The 26,218-nt window shown below is 40.6% G+C and overlaps 1 protein-coding gene across 3 annotated transcripts; it reads left to right on the plus strand.

The window, feature by feature from the left end:
• The first annotated feature begins 156 nt into the window (after window positions 1–156).
• On the plus strand, window positions 157–25,946 carry LOC127356220 (SH3 and cysteine-rich domain-containing protein 2-like). Of its 3 annotated transcripts, XM_051387798.1 has the most exons (12): window positions 157–836; window positions 8,898–9,246; window positions 11,190–11,284; window positions 14,340–14,424; window positions 14,595–14,702; window positions 16,990–17,105; window positions 17,991–18,060; window positions 18,286–18,374; window positions 18,486–18,574; window positions 21,021–21,072; window positions 22,333–22,470; window positions 23,389–25,946. In XM_051387798.1, the coding sequence occupies exons 1-12, from the start codon at window positions 750–752 to the stop codon at window positions 23,485–23,487; spliced, it is 1,377 nt and encodes a 458-aa protein (XP_051243758.1). In that variant the 5' UTR covers window positions 157–749; the 3' UTR covers window positions 23,488–25,946. The 3 variants fall into 3 exon arrangements, with proteins under 3 accessions (XP_051243758.1, XP_051243761.1, XP_051243759.1); XM_051387799.1 differs by lacking the exon at window positions 14,595–14,702 and having other exon boundaries at window positions 160–836; XM_051387801.1 differs by lacking the exons at window positions 14,595–14,702; window positions 16,990–17,105; window positions 17,991–18,060 and having other exon boundaries at window positions 159–836.
• Window positions 25,947–26,218: the final 272 nt, after the last annotated feature.

Genomic DNA, 26,218 nt, shown 5'->3' on the forward strand with positions numbered 1-26,218 from the left:
AAAATCATCTCTCTGTTTGCGAATTGTGAGCTATTCTATATTTGGGCTTAAAATGAGCCCCCACTCACGACCGTGATTTATTCTAAATGAATCCTGGCAGAGTTGTAGAAATTGCCCCAATCATGCGCCTCAGACGCACGGGAAGGCGTGCCTCAGATTGCGCTTAAATTTAAGTCTGTGCAGTGGTGAAAGGCACAGTTCGCTTTGGATTTACACCTAGCCAGTGCCTTCCAGAGCACATGCTTTGTTTGGATCTTACCGTATTAAGCTGGTATTTTCACATCGATGTTTTGCTGATTTGAACCTTTCTTGCAACTGTAGGACGGAATCGTGCCACATTGGAGCTTTCCGATGCGCATCAAGGGACATTACAATTAGCCATACGCGAGGTTCAGCCTTTTCCTGAATGCTTGTCCTTGCATGACATGAGCGAAATATAAACAGCTGGTGTGTGTGTGTGTGTGTGTGTGTGTGTGTGTGTGTGTGTGTGTGTGTATGTATGTGTGTATGTATGTTTAGAAAACTGTTTAATCAACCTATACGCTTGCAACTGGTGTGTGGAGAGCAACTGGCCATACGGCGTCCACTTCACAGCGCGCACAAATCCCTGTTATGTGGATCTGTCACACTTTGTCAAGCTCTTGTATGGCTAAAGCCGGAGACTATCTACCGACCGGACACAGTTTAAGGAGTTAAAAGTTTTTTTTTAATTGTTTGTGTCTTGAACGACTCTTTTCATCTCGCTATCAATGATGACAGAGAACAATGAGATGGAGAGCGAGTCGCAGCTCCAGCGCTCTCCAAGCACCATGTCCATCCAACCGATGACATCTAAGGCAAGTACCCACAGTTTTGAGCTTTGTTCCGCAAACTAAGCACAGTCATCTCTAATGATCTGATCTATGGTTCGTGCGCGAATCTCTGTAGCGAGACACCCAGATTCAAGCAATGAACTTTGCAGAGCAGTTTTCTCCACACACTGAAAGCAAAATGATTGCAGGCTGAATAAGGAGTCATTTTTTAAATGTTTTTTTTTTTACCTGTAATTTTGCAGTTTTTGTATTATTCCACTGGTTTATGTAATATTGATGACAACACTTTACAATTGCAGTTGTATTCATCATGACTGCGTCACTAGGTGTAACCTCACACGTATGGTCTGATGTCACTGTCTCCCCCTTCTCCAAACCCACTTCCTGCGGGCGCGCGCACACAGACACACGAAGGGATTTGTCCATATATGCATTTACATGAGTAGAATTTAAATAAAGGAATGATTGCAATGAATGCTACTGCTTACTGTACAGAGTAGGTCTGCCTGAGCCTCAAGTGTAATACCAAGTGTCCTCATGATTCCATTTAATTTGTTGACATGACTGTATAAACAAAGATTTCAAGGGCTGGCCTCCAAGTACAGGAGCTGTGAAAGATTTCTCAATGCCTGCTTTTTAATGGAGGGCTTTTAAGACCCTTGATTCATTACACACTTGATACAACTTTCCCTCAGCTGTCTCCACCCCATGCCTCCTCTCTCCGCCCACACCCAAACACACATGCTGTGGACATAGCAAAGTGACACTCCTGCAGCACAGTCAGAAATTCACCAGCTGATTGCCTCTGTGCCTCATCTAAATATTTGATGTCCTCTATGAGGAGCGTGAAAGTCAGCATTGTTGCGAGCCATTTTATCACCACTCTTTCCAGTGCGGTCCTCTCCCGTTCCCCTCTCCTCACCAGCTGCTCCCAAAAATACTGGATGATACTATGCGCCAAGCAGGACTGATTGGTATTCACATGATTCATTGGCTGCTCTGGCTTCACCACATCACAACCATTTAAACCACAAACTTATTGGGTTGACCATTCAATCACCAGCCAATCAATTGAGGCTACACTGGTTGAATTCCAAGGCTCTGTGTGTGAATAGATTTCACTTTAACCTTCAACCTTAATGCTCATAGATGTTGAAAGGTTAATTGTAACAGCTTTTGAACTCCCTTTAAATGTTCGGCATTCAGTAGCTCCCTATAAGAGTCTATTAAGGAATGTTGCAGGAGAATCTTGAAGTCGGGTTGTCTCGACTATGCACAGGTGTAATCCCAGGAGACTGAAAATCCTACACATCTATATTCCACCCAGATCTATTTTAAACACTTAATCAAGACCATTCCAAAGAGAACAAGAAAATCTGCTACAGGGTGTAATTTTTGAAGCAATCTTATCAGACACATAGCCATGTGTCCATGATGTTTTTAATTAGATAAGGATGACAGGGAGAGAGAGGGAGTGACTTGCTCAGATAACAAATGCTATTTGAAATTCACCAGCAGCAAATTCCCACAAAGATGGATATCAGGAATCAGGAACAGAGGAAAACGGCGCCAGAGGATTAGGAGGAATGGAAGCATGGACTTTCTCCCCGGCTCCCAACAATGTACTGTGGTCTATTGCCAAGGCTGGCAGAAATGTGAGCAGTGGAGCAGATGAGATGCCTGAGCAGCAGTCATCAGCCAATAGTGTCCCTCTTTGTTGAGAGCTGTTTGGTCTCTCAAGGCTGTTGATGCTTTGGGAGCCTTTTCTGTGATAGAAGTGCACAGGTAAACCTCTTTTTATCCAAGATGAGTACACAGCACAATCTGACCACAGAGATATAAAGACTTGAAATAATACCCTATGCACAGTTTTTGGGAGATTGGCCCATTTGTCAGCTTGCCGTAGTGTGATTAGAACATCACAATTCATCCATGTGTCCCCTTTGGATTCTTCACCCAATCTCCTTCATTCAATGTGAGCACTTACGCACACACACACAGCCGGTTGAGTGATAAGAGGTGACTGGCATTGCCTACAGTGTGAAAATGAGACCTTGTCACAGCTCCAAAGCTAAATAACAAGTAATCACGCACCATACAGTTTGTGAAGGAGATATTTCACTCTGGTGCTTCATAAAAACACTTGAACAAAGTATGTTGAGTGATGGTAGTTTAATCCAGAGTAAAACATCTTTAGCAAAAAAAAAATCTCAGTTTTTTAGCATACAAGGGTTTTTATCAAATATACAAGGGTAGGCAGTGTACGCAGACATAGGGGAGATAGAGATGGGTCCCTGACTGGAAATGAACCAAGGAAGTTGCAATCATATGATTTTAGAACTGGGTATTCAATATCATCATTTATTGTCTTTCGGTGAATAATATTGTGATGATATGATTGTATTGTTTTATAATTTTACAAAATTCCTAGCAAATCTTGAATGACAAAATTAACAAAATGAGTATCGCATCAGACCAAACTGTGTAGATTGGTCAAACTGTACCAATCTACACAGTTTGGTCTGATGCGATGCATAACTGTTCATACTACATTGGGTTGAATACCAGTTTTCTTATAATAAACATCAATATCAGAAAAAAAACAAGACAAAAAAACATTTCTGACCCTCGTGACTGGATTAGGCAGACTCATTTATATTAAAAGCGTTCTGGTTTCATCACACACCTGTTTACACAGGACACTGTTAATGGCAGTCATCATAGTGAATGCTGAAGTGTTGCTAATGATCTATAGGGTACACATATCTTCAAACAGATCACAGATCTTCTGGTGTCGACGCTGTCATTTATACACTACAAAGCTTACCAACGAGTTAATTTCCCCCTTCTCTTTAAAAGTACCCACACGTTTAAGTTCACTTCACATCTTATTAACTATCACTTCATTTTAAAGATATGAGTGACGTGAGTTAGGGACTAAGTTGAAGAGGGAGGTTGAAGTAGGCCAAGGTCTTTATTAATTAATGTAACACCTTCACTGCTGTGATGTTTATTGATGTGACACTACAGAGAAAGGTGTTAGCTGCTGAAATACTGGACACTAGAAGGCTACAAGTAGTTTAACAAATGGCTATATCTATTTGTGTATCACTAATGAGGGGTGGGGGAAAGTATCTTTTAGAGATATTTGTCACACCAAGCAAACAACAAGGGGGTTGCTCTGATAGCCATTGTGTTGTGTTTGGGTTATGTGTGTGAATAGTGATTGGGGGGGGGAAAAAGAGGGGGAGAGAGTTGCCAGCAAGCTTAGCTGAATGCGTGGGGGGGAATTGTAAATTTTTTAAAGGGGGTCTGTGTGTATGAGCAAGCACATGAATGACTGTGTGTGTGTATATACATGTTTGTGCGATAGGGACAGAATGATGGCAGCAGCTTGTGATTATACATCTTATCTTGTATTCAAAGTGGGAATCTGCCAGGCTGCTGTGCATAATAACTTTAGGCAAGAGGGGAAATGTTTGGACACGAAACTGGTTCAATACCCTCCTCGTAATGATAAAGACCAAAGCTGTTTGTGTGCTTCACTCAGAGATTTTATGATATGTGTCATTTTTTGCTCACTCCCTGTGATTTTTTGCAATTTGTTTGTTCCTCTGTAGTAAAACCTCCAGGTTGTCCAATTACAGTGGTTTCCTGTCTCCTATTTCAGTTTTACAGGCCACGCAGTGAAGGTTTAAATAATTATATCCCTAAAAACATCATGTACCTGCAGCTGATAATTTCCTCTGTAACCACATATTCTGCTGATGACCTAGAATTGGATTGAGCCAGGAAACTGTGTCTTTCAGTTCACGATTATCCTTCTTAAATCTGAAATATCCTCACTCAGAACAAGGTCGGTGTGACGTTCACAATGGCAAAAAAAAAAACAACCCAAAAAACACAGGTTTTTATAGAGCAACTAACCATGGAGGGGCAGGAAGCCTAGCAGAAGTGGAAATTACAGGCTACACAAAGTCAAATATTGCATTTATAGGTCACATAGATGCACTTTGTTGAATATAAGCTTTGACACTGTGATTTTAAACTGTGGAGTAGAAGTGCTGCAGTGGTTGTTTCTTCCCAATTTCCACAGAGGTGATTGGCAAAATTCAGGAGTGACCATGTACAATGGTAGAAGTAAGAATAAGTGGAAATCGGAGAAAATAATTAGCACAAATCTCTCCACTGTAATACCTATGCACCCCTAGCCACTCTCTTCATAAAGTGGTGTGACTGTTTGATAGTTGGTTTTACAAAGAAACAAAAATTGGAAGATGCAGACCCCACAACCAAGACCTTTTCCAGACTGTTAAAGCTTGAGAGAGTGTGTATGTTGACCTTTATAGCCTCTGAATGAAGACACAGCCAGAGTTACTAGTAAAGCTTTTCCATTTGAAATGTTCTCTGCTAGGTAAAGCATTTAAAACAGTCCACACTAAAGCATATTATGGCCACAAGCTTTATTTATGGTCACATTCCCATTGGGACCAAGCCTTTGTTGTTCAGTCTTGACCTCTGGACAGGCTGGAGCATCCCATATATATCTCAGCCTGGCCCCTGGCCCCTTTGAATTCTCATGGAGGGAGGAAGAGACACATTTGGGTGAAATAAAAGCTTGATCATTGAATTAAGTCTGCTCAAACTGTGCTGTCCCTTTATGGACCATTGATTTTGGCCATTTATGTTGGCTACATGTGAGAATGACTGGGGGTTGGTACATGGATCGAAGAAGTGAGAATTATAGGCTTTTACAGGTCCACTGAGACGGCTCATCAAAATATGGTCTGCAGTAGTGTAATTGTTGCTGCTTAAAGAATATGTACAGGTGCATGTAAATCTGGGCAACATTATGCATTTTGTATGTCACTGAGTCAGCACTCTGAGTCATTTGTGAATATTATAAATAATTTGTGGAGAGACAAGCAGGCTAAACCAAACTCAAATGTGTCTTTTGGGAGAGAAGCATTGTCTGCAGTTGAAGGGCTTTATTTAGTACTTTCAGACATACCGGACGTGGAGAAATGAAACAGGCATTGTAATGACATTGCAGGGGATTAATTATACATATGGGACTAGATCATACGTCACAACCAGGTCTATCATCTGTGGTGAAGCTCAGTTCACTCTGACTCATATTCATCAATATTGGCATCTCACCTGTCACAGGAATTCATGTACGAAATTCATGCACATGAATGGTTACTGTGTGTACTGATGACCCAAATCGAACACGTTATCACACTGGCTTTGAGTCAGAAGTATGACGCCCTCAGCTAATGTTCAAATGGAAGCTAACGGGAATGCTTTTTAGGCTCACACACTGACAGATGATTAGATTAGCTGTAATTGAGACATGTGCTCTAGCTGGAGCTGTTATGCCAGCACTCATCTGCTCTGATTGAGAGAACTAGGCTCAAGACTGTGATGCTGCACACAAAATGTGGAGATATGTGTCAGCATTACAGTACCATTAACAAACATGATTAAAAAATGTTAACACCTTCTAATAAGGCATTCATTCTTCATAAAGAGTTTATAGGTTATAGTTGTTAATTGATTGTTTGTCAATGTTTCAGCAGCTGTTTGCAGAGTTGTCATGAAAATGTAGATTTCAATGAGCGCCTTTAAAGCAACATTATGCAAGAATCTATAGAAATATTTTTTGCAAGTTGGGGCCCCCACAGTGTGCAATTCACTTATACACCACTGTCATAAATATAGACAGCTGTAAACTAACAAAGCCAAACATCAAGTAAGTGCAACAACACAAGCAAGCAAGCTAATATTACTTACTAGTCCAACAGCAAGAAGGCCAGCTTGCCATCTGTTTTGCAGCCTTTTATTTTGCAAAGCTCTCGGCAACGATTAAAAGCCAGGGCCGACCTTGTCTTGTCTGGCCTCTTGCTCTGTAACTTTCTTTTTCTCTTCTTATCTTCCTCTGTCAACGTCCTTTTTGGTCTCTTTGCCTCTGCCATGATTGCTGGAGAGGCTGCTGGTCTCGATCCCGTTGCCTGCTCACCCAGCTCTGGTTTTGGCAAGACACCGCTCCCTGGAGTTAGAAAGAAGTGAAATTACCAGATCACTCTGTCCCCTCCTTACCACTGCTTGAGGCCAGTGGCTCGAGCTGCTACTAGCATATAAACACTCTGTGACAGTCAGTGGTCGAGTTGCATTGTGGGTAACACAGGAGCCAGGTTTTGACAAGGAAGAAGAATGCATGGAATAAAAACACAATATCTCTGGTTCTACTTTATTGATTACTTTTTGTGTCTATCATAGATAGATAGATAGATAGATAGATAGATAGATAGATAGATAGATAGACTTTATTAATCTGGGCTATCATGAGTCCAACAATGTTATAGAACAGCAATGCTGGAGTAGTATTAGATTGTGGTGAGAACGTTTAGTCTCAACTGTCTCAACTAGTAAAAACATAGTTATGACATACTTTAATGTCTCTATTGGTAAACTTGTTTTGGGTTGTAAATTAGCAGAATAAAATTACAGAAATCAATCAAATCTAATAAATACAGGACAAACAAATTCAAGAACCATACATATGTGCAAAACGTATTGAAACCAGTCTCATCCAGTCTTATCCCAAACATATACAGTACATACACAAGGAGTGCTGACGACATACTGCACATCCCATGCAGGTAACAACATAGGTTAAATGAATGCTGGTAGTGCTTTAGATTACAGTGAGGAATTCTAGATCTTCTACCAGAGAGTAAACATTGGAAATCAGACTCACTGACATGAGTCAGGCTGACAATATTTTCTCGCCCTATTTACATCATTAATAAAACCACAACTCAGTGTAATCTGATAAATTCTAACAGAGATTTACAGGAAGCATATGGACTTTGCATACTTGCAATCAGTTAACACATAGACTTTCTCTTGCTCTACCTCCACGTGTCCCTCACAAACACGCACACACAAACTCGAATAGACAAACTGTTTTCATATCTTATTCCCAGACGCACGGAGCTGTAAACAGCATGTCCCTGTAAAGTGATTATGTTTGGCGCAGAGCAGAGTGAGCGCAGACAGGCAGACAGACAGTGCGTGTGCACACAGAGTGTCTGTTGCCTACTGATTATCTGTCTGCTTGTCTGTCTGTGTTGATCCATTCTTCCCCTGTGACACGATCACGGCCTCACAATGCTCTCCCGCTGCCACTGCATGTCAGGGTAACAAATGGCCGCCTATCCCCCAGGAAACTAGCATCATCATCTGTATACAGAGCCGGAGGGAAATGTCAGGAAACATGCATTTATCTAGCCAATCAATGCTAGATGGCTGCAGAGAGCAGAGCTTACAGACATGACAGTTGCTAAAGTGATGTTTTGTTGTCTGATCGCTCGACTTTTGAAATGTAGCCACCATCAATTGTTGGACAATACAGCTTTCAAGATATGAGCATGGCTGGTTATATCATCATTAAACATGCAATTTGATATTGTTGTATGTTGTAGGCATGCATGTTTGGCCCTGTGAGGAGGGATCCATTGGCAATGCATGTTTATTGCAAACCTGTGGCGGGTTCAGTCGGTCCAATGAACAGACTCCATCTGATTAAGAGCCCTGAACATAGGCTGTAGATAAATGATAATTCTGTGTAAACTGTCTTGTTTTGGTTCATTGCAATAGCCCCCCGGCCACCACTACCAAGCAAATGCCATGCCTCAATATATGGCCGTGGGTGTTCTCAAAGAGAAGAAGCTTAGCTTGTTTAGCCATAGGCCAAATGCACAAACTGCCCTGTTATATGTGATTGTGCGAAGGATACAGTACTGTTTCGTCTCAATGAAGGGAACATACAGATAGCTTTGCTATTAATGTTTTGTTTCCTTATGAGGTAATATTGCATTTCATGAGTCACTCGCTTTCCCCACGGTGTACAGATCAGAGCAGAGTGCTTTCTTTATGGATGCTGGGATATTGCCTGTGCTGTCCTGAGGGCATATTGGACATTTGTTATTGCTCCTAAATGTGGCGCAGCATTCTTGTTTATCTTGTGTTTATTCTTGGTGTACCCTCTTCTCTGTGTCTGTCAATGTGTGTGTGCAGCTCCAGAGACTAAAACGCTCGCTGTCGTTTAAGACCATCATGCGCAGCAAAAGTGTGGAGAACTTCTTCCAAAGGTCCTACAGTGATGCTCGCCTGCCCCCGGATTTCATCACTGACCCACCGCCTCCTTCTCCCCCACTGTTGCCTGGTTCTCCTCTCGTGGGCGACCGCTCACCGTCCATTTCACCATCTCTCAGCCCCAACCCCTCCATCTCCTCCCACTCCCCCTCTCTCAGCCTTTCCCCATCGCTGCCCACCAAGCCATCCCGGCCTCAGATTACCCACTGTTTCCAGGACCATGTCTTTCGCAAGCCCACCAACTGCCAGCACTGCAAGCACATGATAGTGGGTAAGGTGCTCAATTTACTTCCCTCATTCTCTATGTTTTTTTGCTGCAGTTTTCACAAGATTTCTGGTCTCCGTTTATGTGGCATCCAGTAGTGCAAACTGGGCTCATGGAACATCACTTAGTTAGTTACGTAGGGACAGTGTTTTATAACCACAGCAGAATTTAAGAGTGTACAACTCCTAAAAGGACGAGTAAATAGGATATAGTGGCATCTAGTGGTGTAGTTGCAGATCATAACCCCCCTTATCTCACCTTCCTGTTATGTAGGTGAAATATGTTGGCGAAAAACGCGAAAAGGCCCTATCTAGAGCATGTTTGTTTGGTTTATCCATTCTGGGCTACTGCAGTGAATACATGTTACACACTGTAAATTTAAAGCAAAAGTTTGACATTTGGGAAATATATATAAGCAGCAGTTAGCTTAGCACAAAGACTGAAAACAGAGGAAAAAAGCTGCTCTGGTTCTGTTCAACCATAACAAAATCCACCTACCAGCACCTCTAAAGCTCACCAATTGACACATTACATCTTTTATACTTATTTATATACCAAGTGTATAAACAACATTTGCCGATTTACAAGGTTAATGTGCTTGACAGTTCCTTTGCTCTAAACAGGGACTTCCTGGAGTTGTTTTAACACAATAATCTACACATAGATTTTATATAGATTAAACAAATGAGATAATTTATGAGTTTAAGAGGTGCTGAAATTGGCAGTTTTTTATTAACTTTAGCTATCTGTTTTCAGTCTTTTTGCTAAACTAAGTCTACTTTGTTATTTTTTATATTTATACATATATTTATATAATATATCTATGCATAGATTAAATGTACAGATGTGCAAGTGGAATAATATAATTTGACTCATGCGTATTTCCCAAAATTTGAAACTATTCCATTAAAAGTATGGTAGCATGAGTATAATAGAATCTTCTGTATTAAAGGGGGAAAAAAGTTTTTCTAATCCCTTTGAAATTAGATTCAGAACTGGACTTTATGTATTCAATGCTGCTCTCTCAGTGTTTAAAGCGTGAAGAAACCATTAGATTATTAACAGGGATTGCTGTGGTGCAGATATGTGCTTTTATCCCTAATTTGCCGCTTGCATGAACTACTGGCCACTGCTAGTATTTCTGCTAAATCTACTTCCTGTCACAATGATTGATTACAGACTCTGACCTGGTCCTCTGCTTTTGCGTATGTGCTGGTTTTTTGCATGCATTGTGGGTTTATTTATGTAATGCATCACCTCGTTCTAGCTGTACTCCTCTGCAGTCCCCAAACACAGTCCAGCCTCTGTCTCCTTGTTAAGCTGATGAAGTAGAATTCATTTCTTCCTCTTCAAAGTAAAAGATGTTCTCATCAAGTCATCCAATTTGTTTGATTGTTTTTTCTGCTCCATAACAGATCTGTCAATGTGATCCCCCAGCTACGACAAGTGCAGAATTCTATTTAGCTTTGGTTTGTGAGATGAAGAGAGATTCCGCCTCTTTATGGTTCAATACATTCAACCCTTAAAAGAGGATTTCTCATAACCTAACAAATAAAGGGAAAACGTCTCAATACTCAGAGAGTTACTATATCACTGAAACACTGGAAAGCAAAGGTGAAAAAGCAAGATGACTCAATGCCAAATCGATTATGATTGAAATATCTCCAGCTGGTTTCCAATCTCTCCAAGTTGTTTTGGAAGAAGAGCTGTTGATTATAAAGCTGTTATTGTCAGCTCTGCAAGCAGTGCAGAGGTAAACCTGAAACAGCTCTTGATTACATCCTCTACCTGAGCAGAGAGAAACCTGCTCATATGATCCGAAGGCCACTTTGGTTTGTTAGCACTTTCTGGCTGTTGCAGATCTTCAGCCTGCTGAGTATTTATTTTTGTGGGTGCCTCCATGTCTGCGTCCTCTGCTCTCATTCTATCATCTCTGTCCCTCTCTGCAGGAAACTCCAAACAGGCTCTACGGTGTAAAACGTGCAAGATGGCTGCTCACCTGTGGTGCACCTCAGAACTGTCGCAGCAGCTGTGTCATGGGAAGGTGCGAATACACTTGGAGAATTTGATGTTGCCCTCATGTATAGTTGTATAGCTTTTCTCAACATAGCCACTGACTATGGCTATATTGCTTTTTCAGCTTTTTATCTGTAATCTGTGTATCAATTTTCTTTGGTGCTATTCTTTGTCTGTTAATTGGAAAATATAAAAAATGTCACTTCCAGTTTCTGGTGAAAAATGTCTTTCTACTAGTACCCAGTTGCATCTCATTAAAATATTCAGTAAAAATATCCCTAAAGGAATAGCCCGACAGCCCCAAGGTGGTTAGCTTACTGTGGCACATAGACTGGAAACTGGGAGAAACAGCTAGTCTGGCTCTGTCCAAACATATAAAATCCTCTTCATCAGTAATGCTCACTAATTACCAGTCTTGTTTGTTTAATCCACACAAAAACTAGTAAAACGAGTAAAAACGTCAAATTCACCATATCCCCATTTTTTTTAAATGGCAATTGCCATACCTCAAGAGCCAACCTTGATTATGTGCCAGACTCTTTCTTGACTATTACATCCTGGAGTCTTCACTGGTTGCCTAGCAACTGCTCCCTTGCCAAGATACTGGCCAGTAGATGACTCCTGTAAAACAACGAATTTAAACATTAGATGTACGAAAATGTACGAATCTCAGCTTAAAACAATTGAATGTTCTGGTCAAACCAGTAACCTTACCTTGTGGATAATAGTAAAACACATACAAAGTGGACAGGAACTAAATTAAACTTACTAAAACTATCTTTGTTAATCTTTCCACAGTCTTTCCAATAATCACCATCGCTGGTTTGGTCAAAATAAACCCTTAATTCACAGAGTTAAAAACAGGCTGCGTAAGCTAATTCTCAAATGCACGCATCATTACGTCCAACTAAAGTTCTTGTTTTTGCCACTGATGGGCTCAGATCAGATTAAGTTTCTGGCAACATTATGAAAAGGATCCCTACAGATTTACCTTTGTTTAACCAAAAAAAAGCTGTTCACAAAACCAGAAATCGCTATTGCCCGCCAGCAGAAAATGGTAATTTTACTTCACAGATCATTGCAACAATTCCAAAGTTCATTCAATGTGTACAGAATCAAAATAAAAACCACCAAAACTGTCTTACTTTGTGAATAAGACACAGAGAGATAAAAACACAGGGTGAGTGATGTCATTCTCTGCTCAGGATACCGTGACTCCATTATATCTTTATGTAGCAAATTGTTGTTTGCTGCTATATTAATGTCATAAATCTCATACGCTTTTTTCGGATTTAAAGATTAATCAAACAAGCTGTTACGTGTTAACTGGTGAGCTTTAGATTTGCTGGTATGTTGACTTTGTTGTACGTTCATACAGAAGGTTTGCTGGCTCGCTGTTTCTACCTGTTACCAGTATTTGTGCTGAGCTCAAATAAGCTACTACTGGCTGTAGCTGAGCTTCTCTTCCTCAAGCCGGTCTGACGTCCCATTTCTCCGATTTGTCCCTGACAGTTTTAATAGGCACATTATAAACACCCAGCAGCAATAATAGTTTGGACTGCAATCATGATTTGAATAACCTGAGCAGAAACACTGTTACCATGGTAATTTTACCATAAATCTGGACTTGTTAGACACTCAGAATTTTACCTGCACTTTATATTTGATATGAACGGGACGTTTCATGCAGTTGAGTATAGAACAGATAATGCAAAAATATGTTCAATTATTATATCACTCAGGGACAGCAGCTAGTCAAGCAGCTGTATGAATTGCTTTATGATTTTTTAACACTACATCACTGCACACCACCTTCCATTGCAGTAACACTCAGACACACATTCAAAATCACTGTAACACTCTCAGCCTGAGGGAAAACTCAGTAAATACCAACCATATGTGCAGTTCAAGTTAAAATGCAGAACACAGATGCATATGGTAAAGGGCTGGATACTGTTTTCAGTGTATTTTTATTATGAGATGTAAAGTGCTGATGTGGCTGAAACAAATCCATTAATCACATCACTTTACCTTTGGGGCCAAAAAAGACTAGAATATTCACATTTATAACTCAGCTTGATCCTTAGGTGTGTCTAAAAATGCTTCATAACTAACTTATCCACTAACCCATAATGATAAACACTCAGATACTAAGCAGAACATTTTGATGTAAGACACCTTGGGCTCAAAGGTAAAGATTTTGCTTTGTGTGTTGTTTAGCAAACAGTAATGTAAATGCTATGGGTACTGTGTTCTTTATTCTTTTGTGGAAATTTGTGCACTTTGAATTTAGACACTGAGTGAAGGTAGAAGATGCGTATAGTGCACTAGGCAGTAAATTGGGAGTGATCTCAGACAGAGATTTTGTGTTAACCTCTAGTGTAGAGTAGAGGACATTAGCATGCAGCAAGTAGCAAGGCCTTCTGAGAGCCACTTGGAACATTTTAAGAGCATTGTGTTCAGGATTGCTCACTGCAGTTTGAAAGAGGACCACAAAGACAGAGAGAAGGAAAGGTAGGGGATTGATGAGGTCAGCGAAAGGTAAAATATCATCAGACCAGAACCTGGGCCTCTTCAGAGGAACAAAGGTACCACTTATTACCTTTGATCCACAGTGTGTTTCTCTCTTCAACATAATATGAGTGGCTCATTTGCAAGTCAAGTCAAAGACAAACCAATATCTCAGCTGAAACACTTACAGTACTTAATTCAGTGTGAAATTGCAGTCTTGCGGACACACACACTCACAGAATCACATGTCCATGCCTGTGTGTTAGCCATGTGCACACAAGTAAGTGGTTGAGTGAATTCATTGTACATAATTAGCAGCAAAGAGCGCTAACAGTTTGCTTCAGTTTGTAACTTGATGGCAGAAATTAGCTCTTTTATTGCAGCATGTGCACCACTTTGTGTGGGCTTGCATGTCTGTCAGTGTGTCTTGACGTGTTTCTCATTCAGTAATTTTCAAATGACTCCATTAATGTCCTAAAATCACTACATTAAGCCCTTTCCCCAATCAACATATTCTATAAACAGGAAGTAATGGAAACTGAAAAAATCTCTTTTCTCTTCTCCTCCATTAGTCTGGAGCATTCAAACGAAACTTCAGCTCACCGATGCTCGTCAATGACCAATTGTCTGTCGTCAAGGAAGTTCAGCCAAGCCAAGGTGAGCATACTGGAGGGTCTGTGTGTGTGTGCGTGTGTTTATGAATGAGTGCAAGTGTGCATTGTTATGTATGTGTCCCATGTGCTTTTGTTTTTGTGATGTTGCTCTTGTCTAGCCTTTTGGTTTATTTCTAGATTTTTGCGTGCTTGTGTGTACTGTAATAAAACCAGAACTGTCTCCATCTCACCTGACAACGAGGAGCATGAAGTGGAAAAATATAAAGAGGAAGAACAAATTCAGCTTCTCTTGGAGGCTGACGGACGGTCTGCACCCTGAAAGTATGTGAATAAATATTTATAAGTTCTAATGTTTATGTTTTTATATCTTTGTTTATGATTTGTGCTGTATATCCTTGGACTGATGCAGGGTATGGATTCATTGTCTGGCACAACAGCTTGCATGTTTAAAGCTTGATAAACATTTAAATGCTGCCTAATTTCTGATTAGTCTGAGTCCTAAGCAGCCTTCTATATCGTAACATCCACCTTTATTTCAAATAGAAACACCGTCTCTTTGTGTACATTCGCACAGCAAGCCGTAGCACTCAATTGTTCTTTTTCTTTTTTTTTTTTTTTTGGCCCATATCACATTCCAGTGTGAACAGGTAACGGTCCTGAAGTGACCCGCATGACGAATGTTGAGTGATATAAAAGTCACATGAATTCTGATACGTCTGTTCAAGCTGAGGTCACATTACAAAAAATCAGACCTGTATCTGATTTGGACCGCATATGAAAGCGGCCCAAATCAGAATTGAAAAGATCAGATTCATGTGATTTGTGCTGTTCACATGAGTCACTTATGAGCAAAGAAATCTGATTTGTGCCTCTTGTGCCTGCAGTGTGAACATAGCCTTTGCCGAGGAACCCGCTGAAGGCTAAAACACAGTGGACTGTTTTTAGACTCACTGGCCTAAAAGTACCTGAATTTGTTCTTCCTTTCAACATCGTCTCTGAATAGGATGTTGTTTTTTCTTTGCTTTACCTTTGGATGGAAATCTGTGTAGGTGATAAAGTCCTTCATCTCACATATTGTATGCCTCGCTGAATCAGGGTTAGCACCTCATGCTGTCACTTCCTTGTACTATCCATGAATCAGGGTACAATTAACCTACAGCTCAGTCATCACCCCGAGCTCAAGCACCATGACGCCTGGGAATCTGCCAGGGCCAGCTGAGACTGCAACCTGACAAACTCACAATCACACATTGCAAAGTGTCCTCATAATTATTGCTTTAAAAAAGACATAGTAAAATACTGAGCTCATGTTTACACGCATTAATATTAGAAGACAATTTTTATGATGCATTTGCTTACAGACCCTGTAATTTCCCATCTACAGCCTTTTGGCAAATCAGTTTATTGTCACATATTAAACCTCATGGCAGAGAGTCTAATAGCTGCTGGAGTGAAGTACATGAAATGTATGTTGCAATCCTGCAATGACAATTAAAATCTGATTTAACTCTTAATTGAAATTATATCTATAAGGATTTGTTTTTATGATTTTATTAAGACAAGTGCAACAGCTGTGGTAGTTAAAGTTAAGGTTGTTGGGGCTAAAATATTAGTCAGTTGTTAAATTGTGGTTGTTATTGATTTGTTTAGCTTGTAGTTTGTCAAAATAAGCTTAAGTCACAAGTGCCTAAGCCTAGGTATATACGAAGACTGATATGTAGCCATATCTCTTTTCTGCACTGAAGCTGAAGGTCAGTGACTCGATAAAAAACAATTATTTGTATAGAGGAGAAGAGTAATAGATCACCACCTTCTTTCATTTACTCTCTCCCTGCAATTAATTGCTCTTGAAGAAATATCTTCTTCACTGAAACTGCTAGAATCAATTTAAAGCACAAATGAGCTTTATCACCTCTAAATACTCACACCAGTTGCACTAAAGATGTTCTTGTTGCCAAATGTCTGTTTATAGCATTCCTGTTTAATTTTTCATCCATCTGACGAAAGCGTGGAGATACTGACTTCAATATGAAACCATTACAACCTCATCCTGGACACACACACATCACATGTGGATCTGCAGAGAAATCATTCTGTCCTCCATTTAACTCGTGTTGAGCTGGATGGAGAAAAAAAAGCAAATCCCTAACTTCAGAAATACTCTGATAGCACCAAGCACTGCCATCTACATGAAATGTAGCAATGAAGACTTTCTGAGGATTTCCATATTTTCAATCTCATCTCTTAATCCCTTTCTACTCAACTACAGCTATTAAAACTAAAACACATCTCCTGCCAATAAGTAAATGTATAAATAAATCAAAGCGCATAGATTTATTGGAATGTCTTGATATCTCCTTAATTTTTGGCTGCTGTCCTCTCTCAGATCTAAAGTGGGTCACTTTGGTTCTGGACCAACTATATTTAGACCCTCTGGTTCCTCCAGATTGGCACAGGCACAATAATAATGTTGTACAGTGTAATCTCAGTGTGCAGTTCAAACTGTAGTGTGTGTGTGGAGCTGTGTCTTTGTGTGAATAATTTACGTGTGTTTGTAAATAAAGTGTGTGCATGCATGAGTTATATGAATGTGTGTGTGTGGTTTCAGAGGCTGCGCGGATGCGTGTAGACCCCGTGTATGCTGCCTTGCGTTACGGGACGTCCTTGGCACAGATGAGCCGCTCCAGTTTTGGCAGTTTGTCAGAGTCACCAACACGCAGCCTGGTATGACATCATCACCCAGTAGTTGGGGGTTGAGGACAGTTGGATCCTGTGTGATTAAGACATAGATAAAGTAAAGATGTTGGTCCATTGGTCAACTTAATAGACCAGAGATACCGCAGTGCAGTGATTTGTAGCATTACGCAATGCTCTCTAGTTCATAGTTATGCCATATTTCAAATTACAAATTGGCTGGATAATAAGCTTTTAAATAGGCTTTAAATAGTTTGACATTTTAGGAAATATGTCTATTCACTTTCTGACGTAGAGTTGAGAAGATTGATACCACTGTACATCTGTGCAGTGACTGAAGCTACAGTCAAGAGACATCTGCTTAGCTTAGCACAAAGAATGGAAACAGGGGGAAACAGCTAGCCTGCCTTAATCTGTAAAGTAAAGAAGACAGTTTGCCATTTTATGGGGATTATGTGCAGGGCTATTTCATGGTTTCCAGTCTTTGTGCTAATCTAAGATATCCAGTTGTTTGCCTAATATGATAACTCTGTGCCGGAATGTGCATGAGCATTTCCCCAAATGGTACATTTCTGCGTAAAAAAAATTATGCCACGCCCTTACTTAAATCCAACTTGGCATATAGTTATAATTGAGCACCAGTGTATCTTCTACAAGGAGCCTAATAGATGACACTGGTCTTTGTCTCATTAAACATGAAGTTGACCCAGTGCGCAAATTTCCCAAAACATCTTTTATACACCCTAGCAGTATATAGGTCACGTATGCAGGTTCATTTACAACACTGAGAACTACTGATCAGTGAGGTGTGCAGTCTGAATTATTCAGAGCAGTGTTTTACTCCGACTACAAAATGCATCCTTTGACATCTCGGCGCTAACATTTTTTTCCTTCTCTATTTCCTTCTTTGATAAGGGTGAGGGAGGTGAGGAGAGTCAGCAGAGACAGTACAGCATGGAGGAAGAGATAACTCAGGAGACAGGGGGTAAACACTGCTTTGTGTCTGTGTCTCCATACATGTGAATATGCATATGTGCGGTATGTCCATGCCTATGTGTGTCTATGCAAAAGTTATGTTTACTTGTGCATGTCTGTCTGTGTATGAGAGGGATTTACTGTGTCTGGTTGTGAAAAATGACATGCCTAATTGCATATGTGTGGGTGTGTGCTCTCCTGTCACCTTCTAACAAAAGAATCTCACCACTTCCAGACACCCCTGTCCCTGACACCGAGATCGAGAAGGAGGAAGACGAGAGCAGCGGCCAAGCTCAGACTCCTGCAGAGGAGAGTAGTGTGAAGGTACCGCCTCTTTTTAATCCCCCTATGCAGACTGTCACCCCTGGTTGTTTTCCTCCTCAAATTTGTTTTCCTGTCTCACTACCTCCCATCCCTGTGCCTCCCCGTGTCCAGGTGCCCAAGCGCATTGAAGTTCACTCCATCCACACCTATGTAGCGCTCTACAAGTTTCTCCCTCAGGAACAAAATGACCTGGAACTACAGTGAGTAAAAGCCAAACAGACTGCCTACATGCAAGCATGTGTGTGCACATGCAGGAATGCTTGTATTTTGTTTTTGTTATCCTGCATGTATTTGCTTTGTCTATTCTTTTGTCCCTCCCTGTGTTTTGCCCTGGCTGTTGTCCCTGTAGGATGAAAATGTCCCCACCATCTGCAGAGGACAGTGCCAGGGCGCCCTTAAGGACGACTAATTATAAACTCAGAGCCCATCACTGTCCTCTTGTAGAGCTAGCGACTGAGCTGTGTTCCCAGCAGGGGAGAGGATAAAGACACTGAACAACTGAGAGATGAAAGGGCGGACAGACATAAGGGGAGATGGCATAGAGCTGAAGATTATCATACCCAGAGAGAGAGAGAGACGGATAAGAGAGAGAGAGAGAGAGAGAGAGAGAGAGAGAGAGAGAGAGAGAGAGAGAGAGAAAGAGGATGGGAGGAACATGCAGGGGAAGCAAAGTGCTAATATAGAAGTAAAAGCTCTATAAGATGAAGGAGGATGAGGAAAGAGAAGTACAGAACAGTGAAATGAGGGCAGGATGTGTGTGTGTGTGTGTGTGTGTGTGTGTGTGTGTGTGTGTGTGTGTGTGTGTGTGTGTGTGTGTGTGTGTGTGTGTGGATGGTTGGTTAGGGGACAGATTTCACAAAGGTAGAAGATCCATGGGACTGTTAACAGCCATCTGTGCTGTGGCTCTGTGTGTGACTGAACAGTGCATGTGAACTAATGAAAGCATTATGTGTCTACGTGCTTCTGTCAGGGTTTGACCAGTATGAACTGCAAAACAAAGAGGACAAAAACTATACTATATATTGGACAGAAGTCAAGAACAGACAGCAGTTGCAGTTGTGCTGATACAGATTTTCTTTAAAATCAAAGATTTTCATTTGAAAAAGTTAAAAAAATATAATTTGTTTGTTCAACAAGAGAGAAAACGATAAATATGAAAACTGAAGTTGTTTGAATTTAAATGGCCTGTACTACCACACAGTTGTTTTCAGTTATTCTGGCAGTTATTAGCTATGCTGGTAATTAAGGTCACCAAATCTCCATTGCATTGAAAAATCACAGTTGATTTGCTCTACAGTGCATTACATTTACCCTCTGCCATTAAATATTGTGTCAGAATTCAGGGTATGAAATTTATGCACCATATAATTTTGCTCCTACTTAAGACAAACACAGGACCTTGCTTATATACTGTCAATAGTTTAAGATTGCAGTTTGAAGGTGAAGTCAGATATAAGATCTTAGCTTTATTCATAATGTTTTAGAGAAAGTTTAATAGTTTCTACTCTTTTGACTAGTTAACAGTTAATTTTCACTCAAAGCAAACAAACAAACCCTCACACAGTCATCAAGAGCTATTGTTTTTGCCTCCCTTGCTGTGGGTGCACAAAAACAGGAATTATGCTGCAACATTTGATGTGTCGTCATGTGATGACAATAGAGTGACACTGAAATTATGTAAATTACAACATGTTGTTGAAGTAGACCACCGTCCATTATTGGAGTAATATAAAGGTGTAGTTTTTCTGACAATGAGCAAAGATGCCGTTCCCACAGACATCAGTTAAAGTAGGCTGATCCCACTGTTCAGCATACACTTGCAGAGACCTAAAAATGCCATCAGCGAGTTTGAATTTTTTTCTGATATATTCAAGAACCAAACTATACATTGAGGTTTAGTAGCTGTGCTCCTGGGAGGAACCTCAGTGAGCAGAATAATTATTTCATATTCAAAAAATGGCCAGTAGCTATATCTATATATGGGTCCCACCCCGGTTGGTCAGTTTATGTAACCTTGTGCAAACTGTGTGTGTGTGTGTGTGTGTGTGTGTGTGTGTGTGTGTGTGTGTGTGTGTGTGTGTGTGTGTGTGTGTGTGTGCTGATCATATAGGGCAGTAGTGAGAGCAGACACCCAGGAGATGCAACATACAGAAGTGCAATTGGGACAGCAGTTTCTCCCTGTGTATCTGGGACAGAGTGTACACAGTGTATGTATGTGTCTGTGTGCGTGTGTGTAGAAAAGTCTCATCAAAAACTGGTAGCATCATTAGCATGCAGGCCAGGTTGGCTGCAGATCAGGTCCAGCCTTCACTACTGCAGTAGGCGCTATAGAGTTGTATTTCATGTAGACCTCATGACTTTGGTGTCAGCTGCTCTGTCACCTCTGCAGAAGGACACAAAAACTCATCCACATTTTAGCTTCCACAGCTTTGAAACCGTGTGTACAACAGCTTTCTGTAGCAGTTTGATAATGTTATCTTTTGTGCTTGCACTCGACTCCTTTTTTTTCTGCTTGCCACTCTCACTCTCTCACCACCTTCATCTATCCCACTCTTGTCTCTGTCCCCTTTTCTTCTTCTCCACCTCAATCACCTCCCCTTCCATGCCTCCTTTTTTTCATTTTCTCTCTTGTCTTATCTCCTCTAGTCCCGGTGATCGGGTGCAGGTCACCGATGATTCTAATGAAGAATGGTGGAAGGTGGGTAATAAGTCATTTACAAGTCATGTGTGTGTTAGTGTGTGTTTGTTGGTGTGAAGCTGTGTTCTTGTGTGCATAATGTGTATTTGAGTGTACAGAAATATGCGTGTGCATTCATTGTGCGCACATGTTAATTTAAGTCTTTAAATCACCTCCTTAATGCATAACACCTGCTCCACTTTTGCCTGTCATAAACATGCAGGCTGCCACAGACAGAAATAGAACATCATTTTCTCTGTAAATTACTAAGAGTTTAACATAATGAATCTGACTAGTGTTGCAACCTGAAAGAGGTCTTTATTGAGTCTGTAATGAGTTTCACTTGGTCCCAATGGAAATAAATGTACATCTGTGTGTGTGTGTGGGGGGGGGGGGTTTGTGTGTGTTCACAGAAAAAGGAAGATGCACCCAGACTTAACTGAAGTGCAAAGTCTGTTTATCTTCTATTGGTGGACCAGTATTTACTAGCACTTATTTATCCTAAAGTGAAGAAGCATCTTGTCATTAAACACTTTAAATCAACACTGGCGCTACAAGGAACCTTTAAATTATGAATAATTTGTGAATCATCTGTTCATTACTAATGTATAGCTTGTGATTCACCTCAATAAACGCATCAACACCTGAGGTAGATGGGTGATAAACAGTGAGATGTGCTGCATAATAAGGGTAAATAAAACATCATGTTTTCTCCAGCAAAGAAGGGGCCACAATTTGCTGTTGCCTTTTTCCTTTAAATACATGTTAAACAAATCTGACATTGAGATGAAGTTATTTCTTGTTTGCATATCATAATATTATCCTGTGTTGTTTCTACACTTGACTCTGCAGCCACAGTGATTCATCACTGCGTAGACAGAAATGTGAGGAAGTGTGTTGCTGTCTGTCTCACTTTGTTTTTCATACGCCATTATTATTCAGAGTGGATGGCGGCAAAAATGGCCTTTCTGTTTCAACGGTCTTAACAAAGGATGACAATGCTAAAACATGTCTGTAAAGTCAGCCAGTCCAGACCTCTCTGTCAGTCATCTGGCTCATTTCAGACCTGTGCAACACATGGCCAGCCTTGAAAAAGACAATGAAAAAATAATATATAGGGACAGACACAATGAATCAGTGGCCATAAATAATACAACCAGCTGACACTTACTCAGAACTTTATCAACACTACACATATGAGACTAAATGACTTGAGGTTGATATTGCTGTATATAATAGTCATGTCAATGTCTGTTTGTGCTATTCCCTTATGTTTATCAGGGCAAGAGCGGCGACAGAGTCGGCTTCTTCCCTGCCAACTTTGTGCAGAGGGTCCGGCCAGGAGAGAGAGTGTGGCGGGTTGTCCAAGGCCTTCCAGGCAACCGAGAGAGAGGACATATGGCCGTGAGGGAATCCCAGGTACACCAGTATTATCATACTGTCACTGTTTTTATTTTTTGGTTCCTCTCATTTATGTTTACAACAACAAACTACACTGACATTTTGGGAATCTGAATCATTTGTCACCTTGTTAAGTTTGTGATAAGGTTCTATCTGTCTATTTGTGGTACCCACTTTATCCTGTGCAGAGTTGCAGGGGGCTGGAGTCTATCCCAGCCCACACCGGGTAAGAGGCGAGGTACATCCTGGTCAGGGTGGGATCAAAGGATTGGCACCAAAATTATCTCTATGTCTGTGTGTCGACACTATAAAGCTCATCATTTCCACTTTAGAGACCTTGAGCAAGAAAATGCATATATATATTTTAATTTTAATTTAAATACATTTTCAACCACAATTTATATCCCTACACACCCAATCCTGACCACAAGAAGGTGTGCACAGACACCATAGTTTATAGAGTATTCTTGTAATTACAAAATAAATAGAAAAATGTTGAGAAAACACAAATCAGCTGCTGATTATGCTCCAAAACCATCTAAGTAAGTTAAAATAAGGGGTTGTGTTATAAAATAGTGTTTACCTAGATTTTGCATTATTATTATTTTTTATTAATTCTGACAAATTAATTACAATGAGTCAGTGTAGGCAACTGGCATTAACTGACAGCATGTTAATTCATTCTGTTGGCAATGTTCATGCACATACACGTATCAAGAGAATAATTATATACTTAGACACATCATTTTCTGCCAGAATGGATATACGTGTTACCTGTTGGCAGGAAAAAGTATATGCTCACCTATGTTCTTGGAGGTCTATTAATGTGTCAAATACCAATAGAAATAATTTTTGACAGTTAAATCCAGTCCTACATTTCAGTATCTGTTACTTCACAGAAAATACAGCAACTCAGTTTCTGTCTCTTCCTTTTAGATCTGTGTGGGAAAGCTAGAAGATGGTGAGGTGTTCCTGAAGCTGAGCAGTGGAAAGAAGAGAGGTCTAGTCCCAGCTGACTCCATAGAGGAGATCTGAGCCCTTGTGTGCACATCACCATCCTTCTACTTCCACTTCCCCTTGGGACGCACCCATCTTCAAACTATCACCACCACCCCTCCCCCACCCTCCCCTCGGCACAAAGATAGCCGCAACCTCTCCAACCAGTCCTGACTGACTTTAACCAAACACAGATAAACTGGACGAAAAACAAACATGAAAAACTTCTGCAAAGAGCTGGGACCACAGATGACCAGTTCAATTGGTTTACTGTCTTCAATAGAGTCTTTAATAGAGTGTACAGTTATGCAGTAATCCTTCTCTTAGAAAAGAACTGTTTCTCAGCAGTCTAGCGTTGCTGTAGGTTTATCTTTCCGATACAAAAATCAATGTTTAGTTAGACAAAGGGTGCGCAAGTCAAAAATGCTTTAAATATGCTTGCTGGATGCCAGTTCACATTTTTTTTTCCTCATCAAAATGACGTCTACCAACGTGGGAGGAGGCTGAGTTCTGTAATGGGAACATGATGCTCAGCGTCCTTTTCTTGTTTCTACCCACTCCGTATGTCTCATCCCTATCTGCTCATGTCAGGGTCTCTGGCCTGGGGACTGATACCAGCTTCATGTAGACTGGTACACGGCATGAGGCACTCGCCAAGGACAGCCACTGCCAGCCAGAGAAAGCTACTGCCACTCAGACAGACCGGAGAATCAGATGAAAGGAGTGTACACAATCCAAAAATCCCCAGCAGTGTCAGGCTGAGTTATAACTGCACTTGCTAACTTGGGAGAGCAGCAATGAGAAGATTTTCAAAGGACAATTGGAAGCTCTGAGGATCTCTCACAGGAAACTCGAAAACTTTTTCTCCTGTCTTTTTCAGTGTATAATAACAATGGAAATATGGGTCAGCATCTTTTAATTTCTGGCAAAAAAGCATAAATCAATCATGGTGGAACTCATGCTTCACAGAAAAACACATTTTGCAAAACAAACATTACCTTTTCCACTATCTACAAGACAGGAACTTAAAACTTTCATTATAAGGTTCTCTTGTCTTTTCTTTTCGGTTAATTGCATATCCATACAGGGATACAGTTATGTATCTTGTTGGTAACTCAGAAAGATCAGCAGTTTTAAGAAGAGATGATGAAGAAAAAGCTAAAGGAGATGAGATTAAACTTGCGTGTGAGTCTCGCTAGGAAAACTGGGAGGACCACCTCTCCCTCGTTTGGCTGGTTGTCATGAGCAAAAAAAGTGTCAAAATCTCAAGTGTAGCAGTTACAAGTGGCAGGAACTGTTCTCCTGTTTTCATATAAAAGAGCTCAGCAGGCATAAAATGGTTGGTCTCTGAGTAGACTGACTGAAGAGTCGCAGCGGGTGTTGCATGTGTTGAACAGCATTTTAACATGACTTCACCAGAGCTGGAACAGCGGGGAATAAACTGCAGCCAGTCTGCCAGAAAAACAACAACACAATGGGGATCTTTCTGACCACGACAAGGAGTCTAAGTTTCACTGACAGTTTGGAGAAGGACACAGGAAAACAGAGGGTGGAGGAGGTGCAGTGAGAGGAATGACATCAGTGTTGAAGCGTTATGAGTCAGTGTGTGCATGCAGGTAGTGTTGTACCCATGGGTGCAGCGAGTCATCATTGATCAAATGTCAGCCTGTCATCTTCATCTTCCACTCCCTGTTTGGCCTCTCTTGTCCTTACATTATTGTTGTGACTGATCAGTTATGACATAAAGTGAAGGCATTTTTTTCTTGTAGGTCCTGTAAGTATACATTTGATGGTTTCTTCCATTGATTCATTCATCCATTACTTATTTAACAAATGTGATGCATTTCTTTAAAAGAACACCTTGTTCCAGAGAGAGGATACACACACACGAACATAAATGTAGGATTGAAGCACAGAACACAACAGTAGATTGATGGCACTACTAATTACGAAATAATTTAACTCATATGTCTTCTTCAGAGCACAGAGATCTAGCTTATGTTCCTTCTTTAGTCTACATTTCAATATATGTGAAAGCCTTTAGAGGCTGTGAGAAATAAGCTTCTCTTCTTGTAATATCGAGAATAGCACTTTATTTTGTGTCATCTGAATAATACTTTTAGTTGAGGTATCTCCTTCATAGTGATAGCTGTTGTATTTTAGCTGCAACATCACTTCACTTCACTTCACCATTGAGCTCTTTGGGCTGATGGCTTGTCTTTGTGCGTCAGATGTTTCTGAAAGTCAGAAAATATCAGAGATGGAAGAAAACTGAGAATTTCACAGCAGCAACCATCCTGGAGAAAAACGGTATCAGAGCAGAACTGGATTTATGATTTTACCCATGTAAACACTTTATCTTGCATTGCGCTTAGTTTTATGTAGCATCACATGTTCACAACTTTGAGATTTCAAAAGGTAAAGTGTATGTTTGGATGTATCCTGAGTCCGGAGTCATTGGTTAGCCACATACCTCAATAAAAGAACTTTACAAAACAGTCTCTGCCCTTTTCATATGCGCAGTCTGTCACAAGATATGCACACTGGCACTCTGAAGATACTCCTCCATGTGTGTGTGTTTAACATAGGTCTGTATGATAGCAGGCACATAGCTTTTGGTGTTTTTCTATATCTGTAAATATATTCAGGGCCTATTAAACCCAAAGATAGCATGGAGCTTTTAAATAAGGCCGCTTTAAAGGCAAGTTTCAGTGGCAGCCATGCATAATGCATCACCCTCCATCCACAAACACACACTGTTGTGCACAGA

Source organism: Dicentrarchus labrax, unplaced genomic scaffold, assembly GCF_905237075.1.
Source record: "Dicentrarchus labrax unplaced genomic scaffold, dlabrax2021, whole genome shotgun sequence".
NCBI classification, from domain to species: Eukaryota; Metazoa; Chordata; class Actinopteri; family Moronidae; genus Dicentrarchus; species Dicentrarchus labrax.

Bases quoted from the DNA above. Each gene is read 5' to 3' on its own strand.
- LOC127356220 (XM_051387798.1), top strand. From the start codon at position 750: ATGATGACAGAGAACAATGAGATGGAGAGCGAGTCGCAGCTCCAGCGC. The intron at 837-8,897 runs GCAAGTACCCAC...GTGTGTGTGCAG, and splicing joins TCCAACCGATGACATCTAAG to CTCCAGAGACTAAAACGCTC. The intron at 18,061-18,285 runs GTAAACACTGCT...CACCACTTCCAG, and splicing joins GATAACTCAGGAGACAGGGG to ACACCCCTGTCCCTGACACC.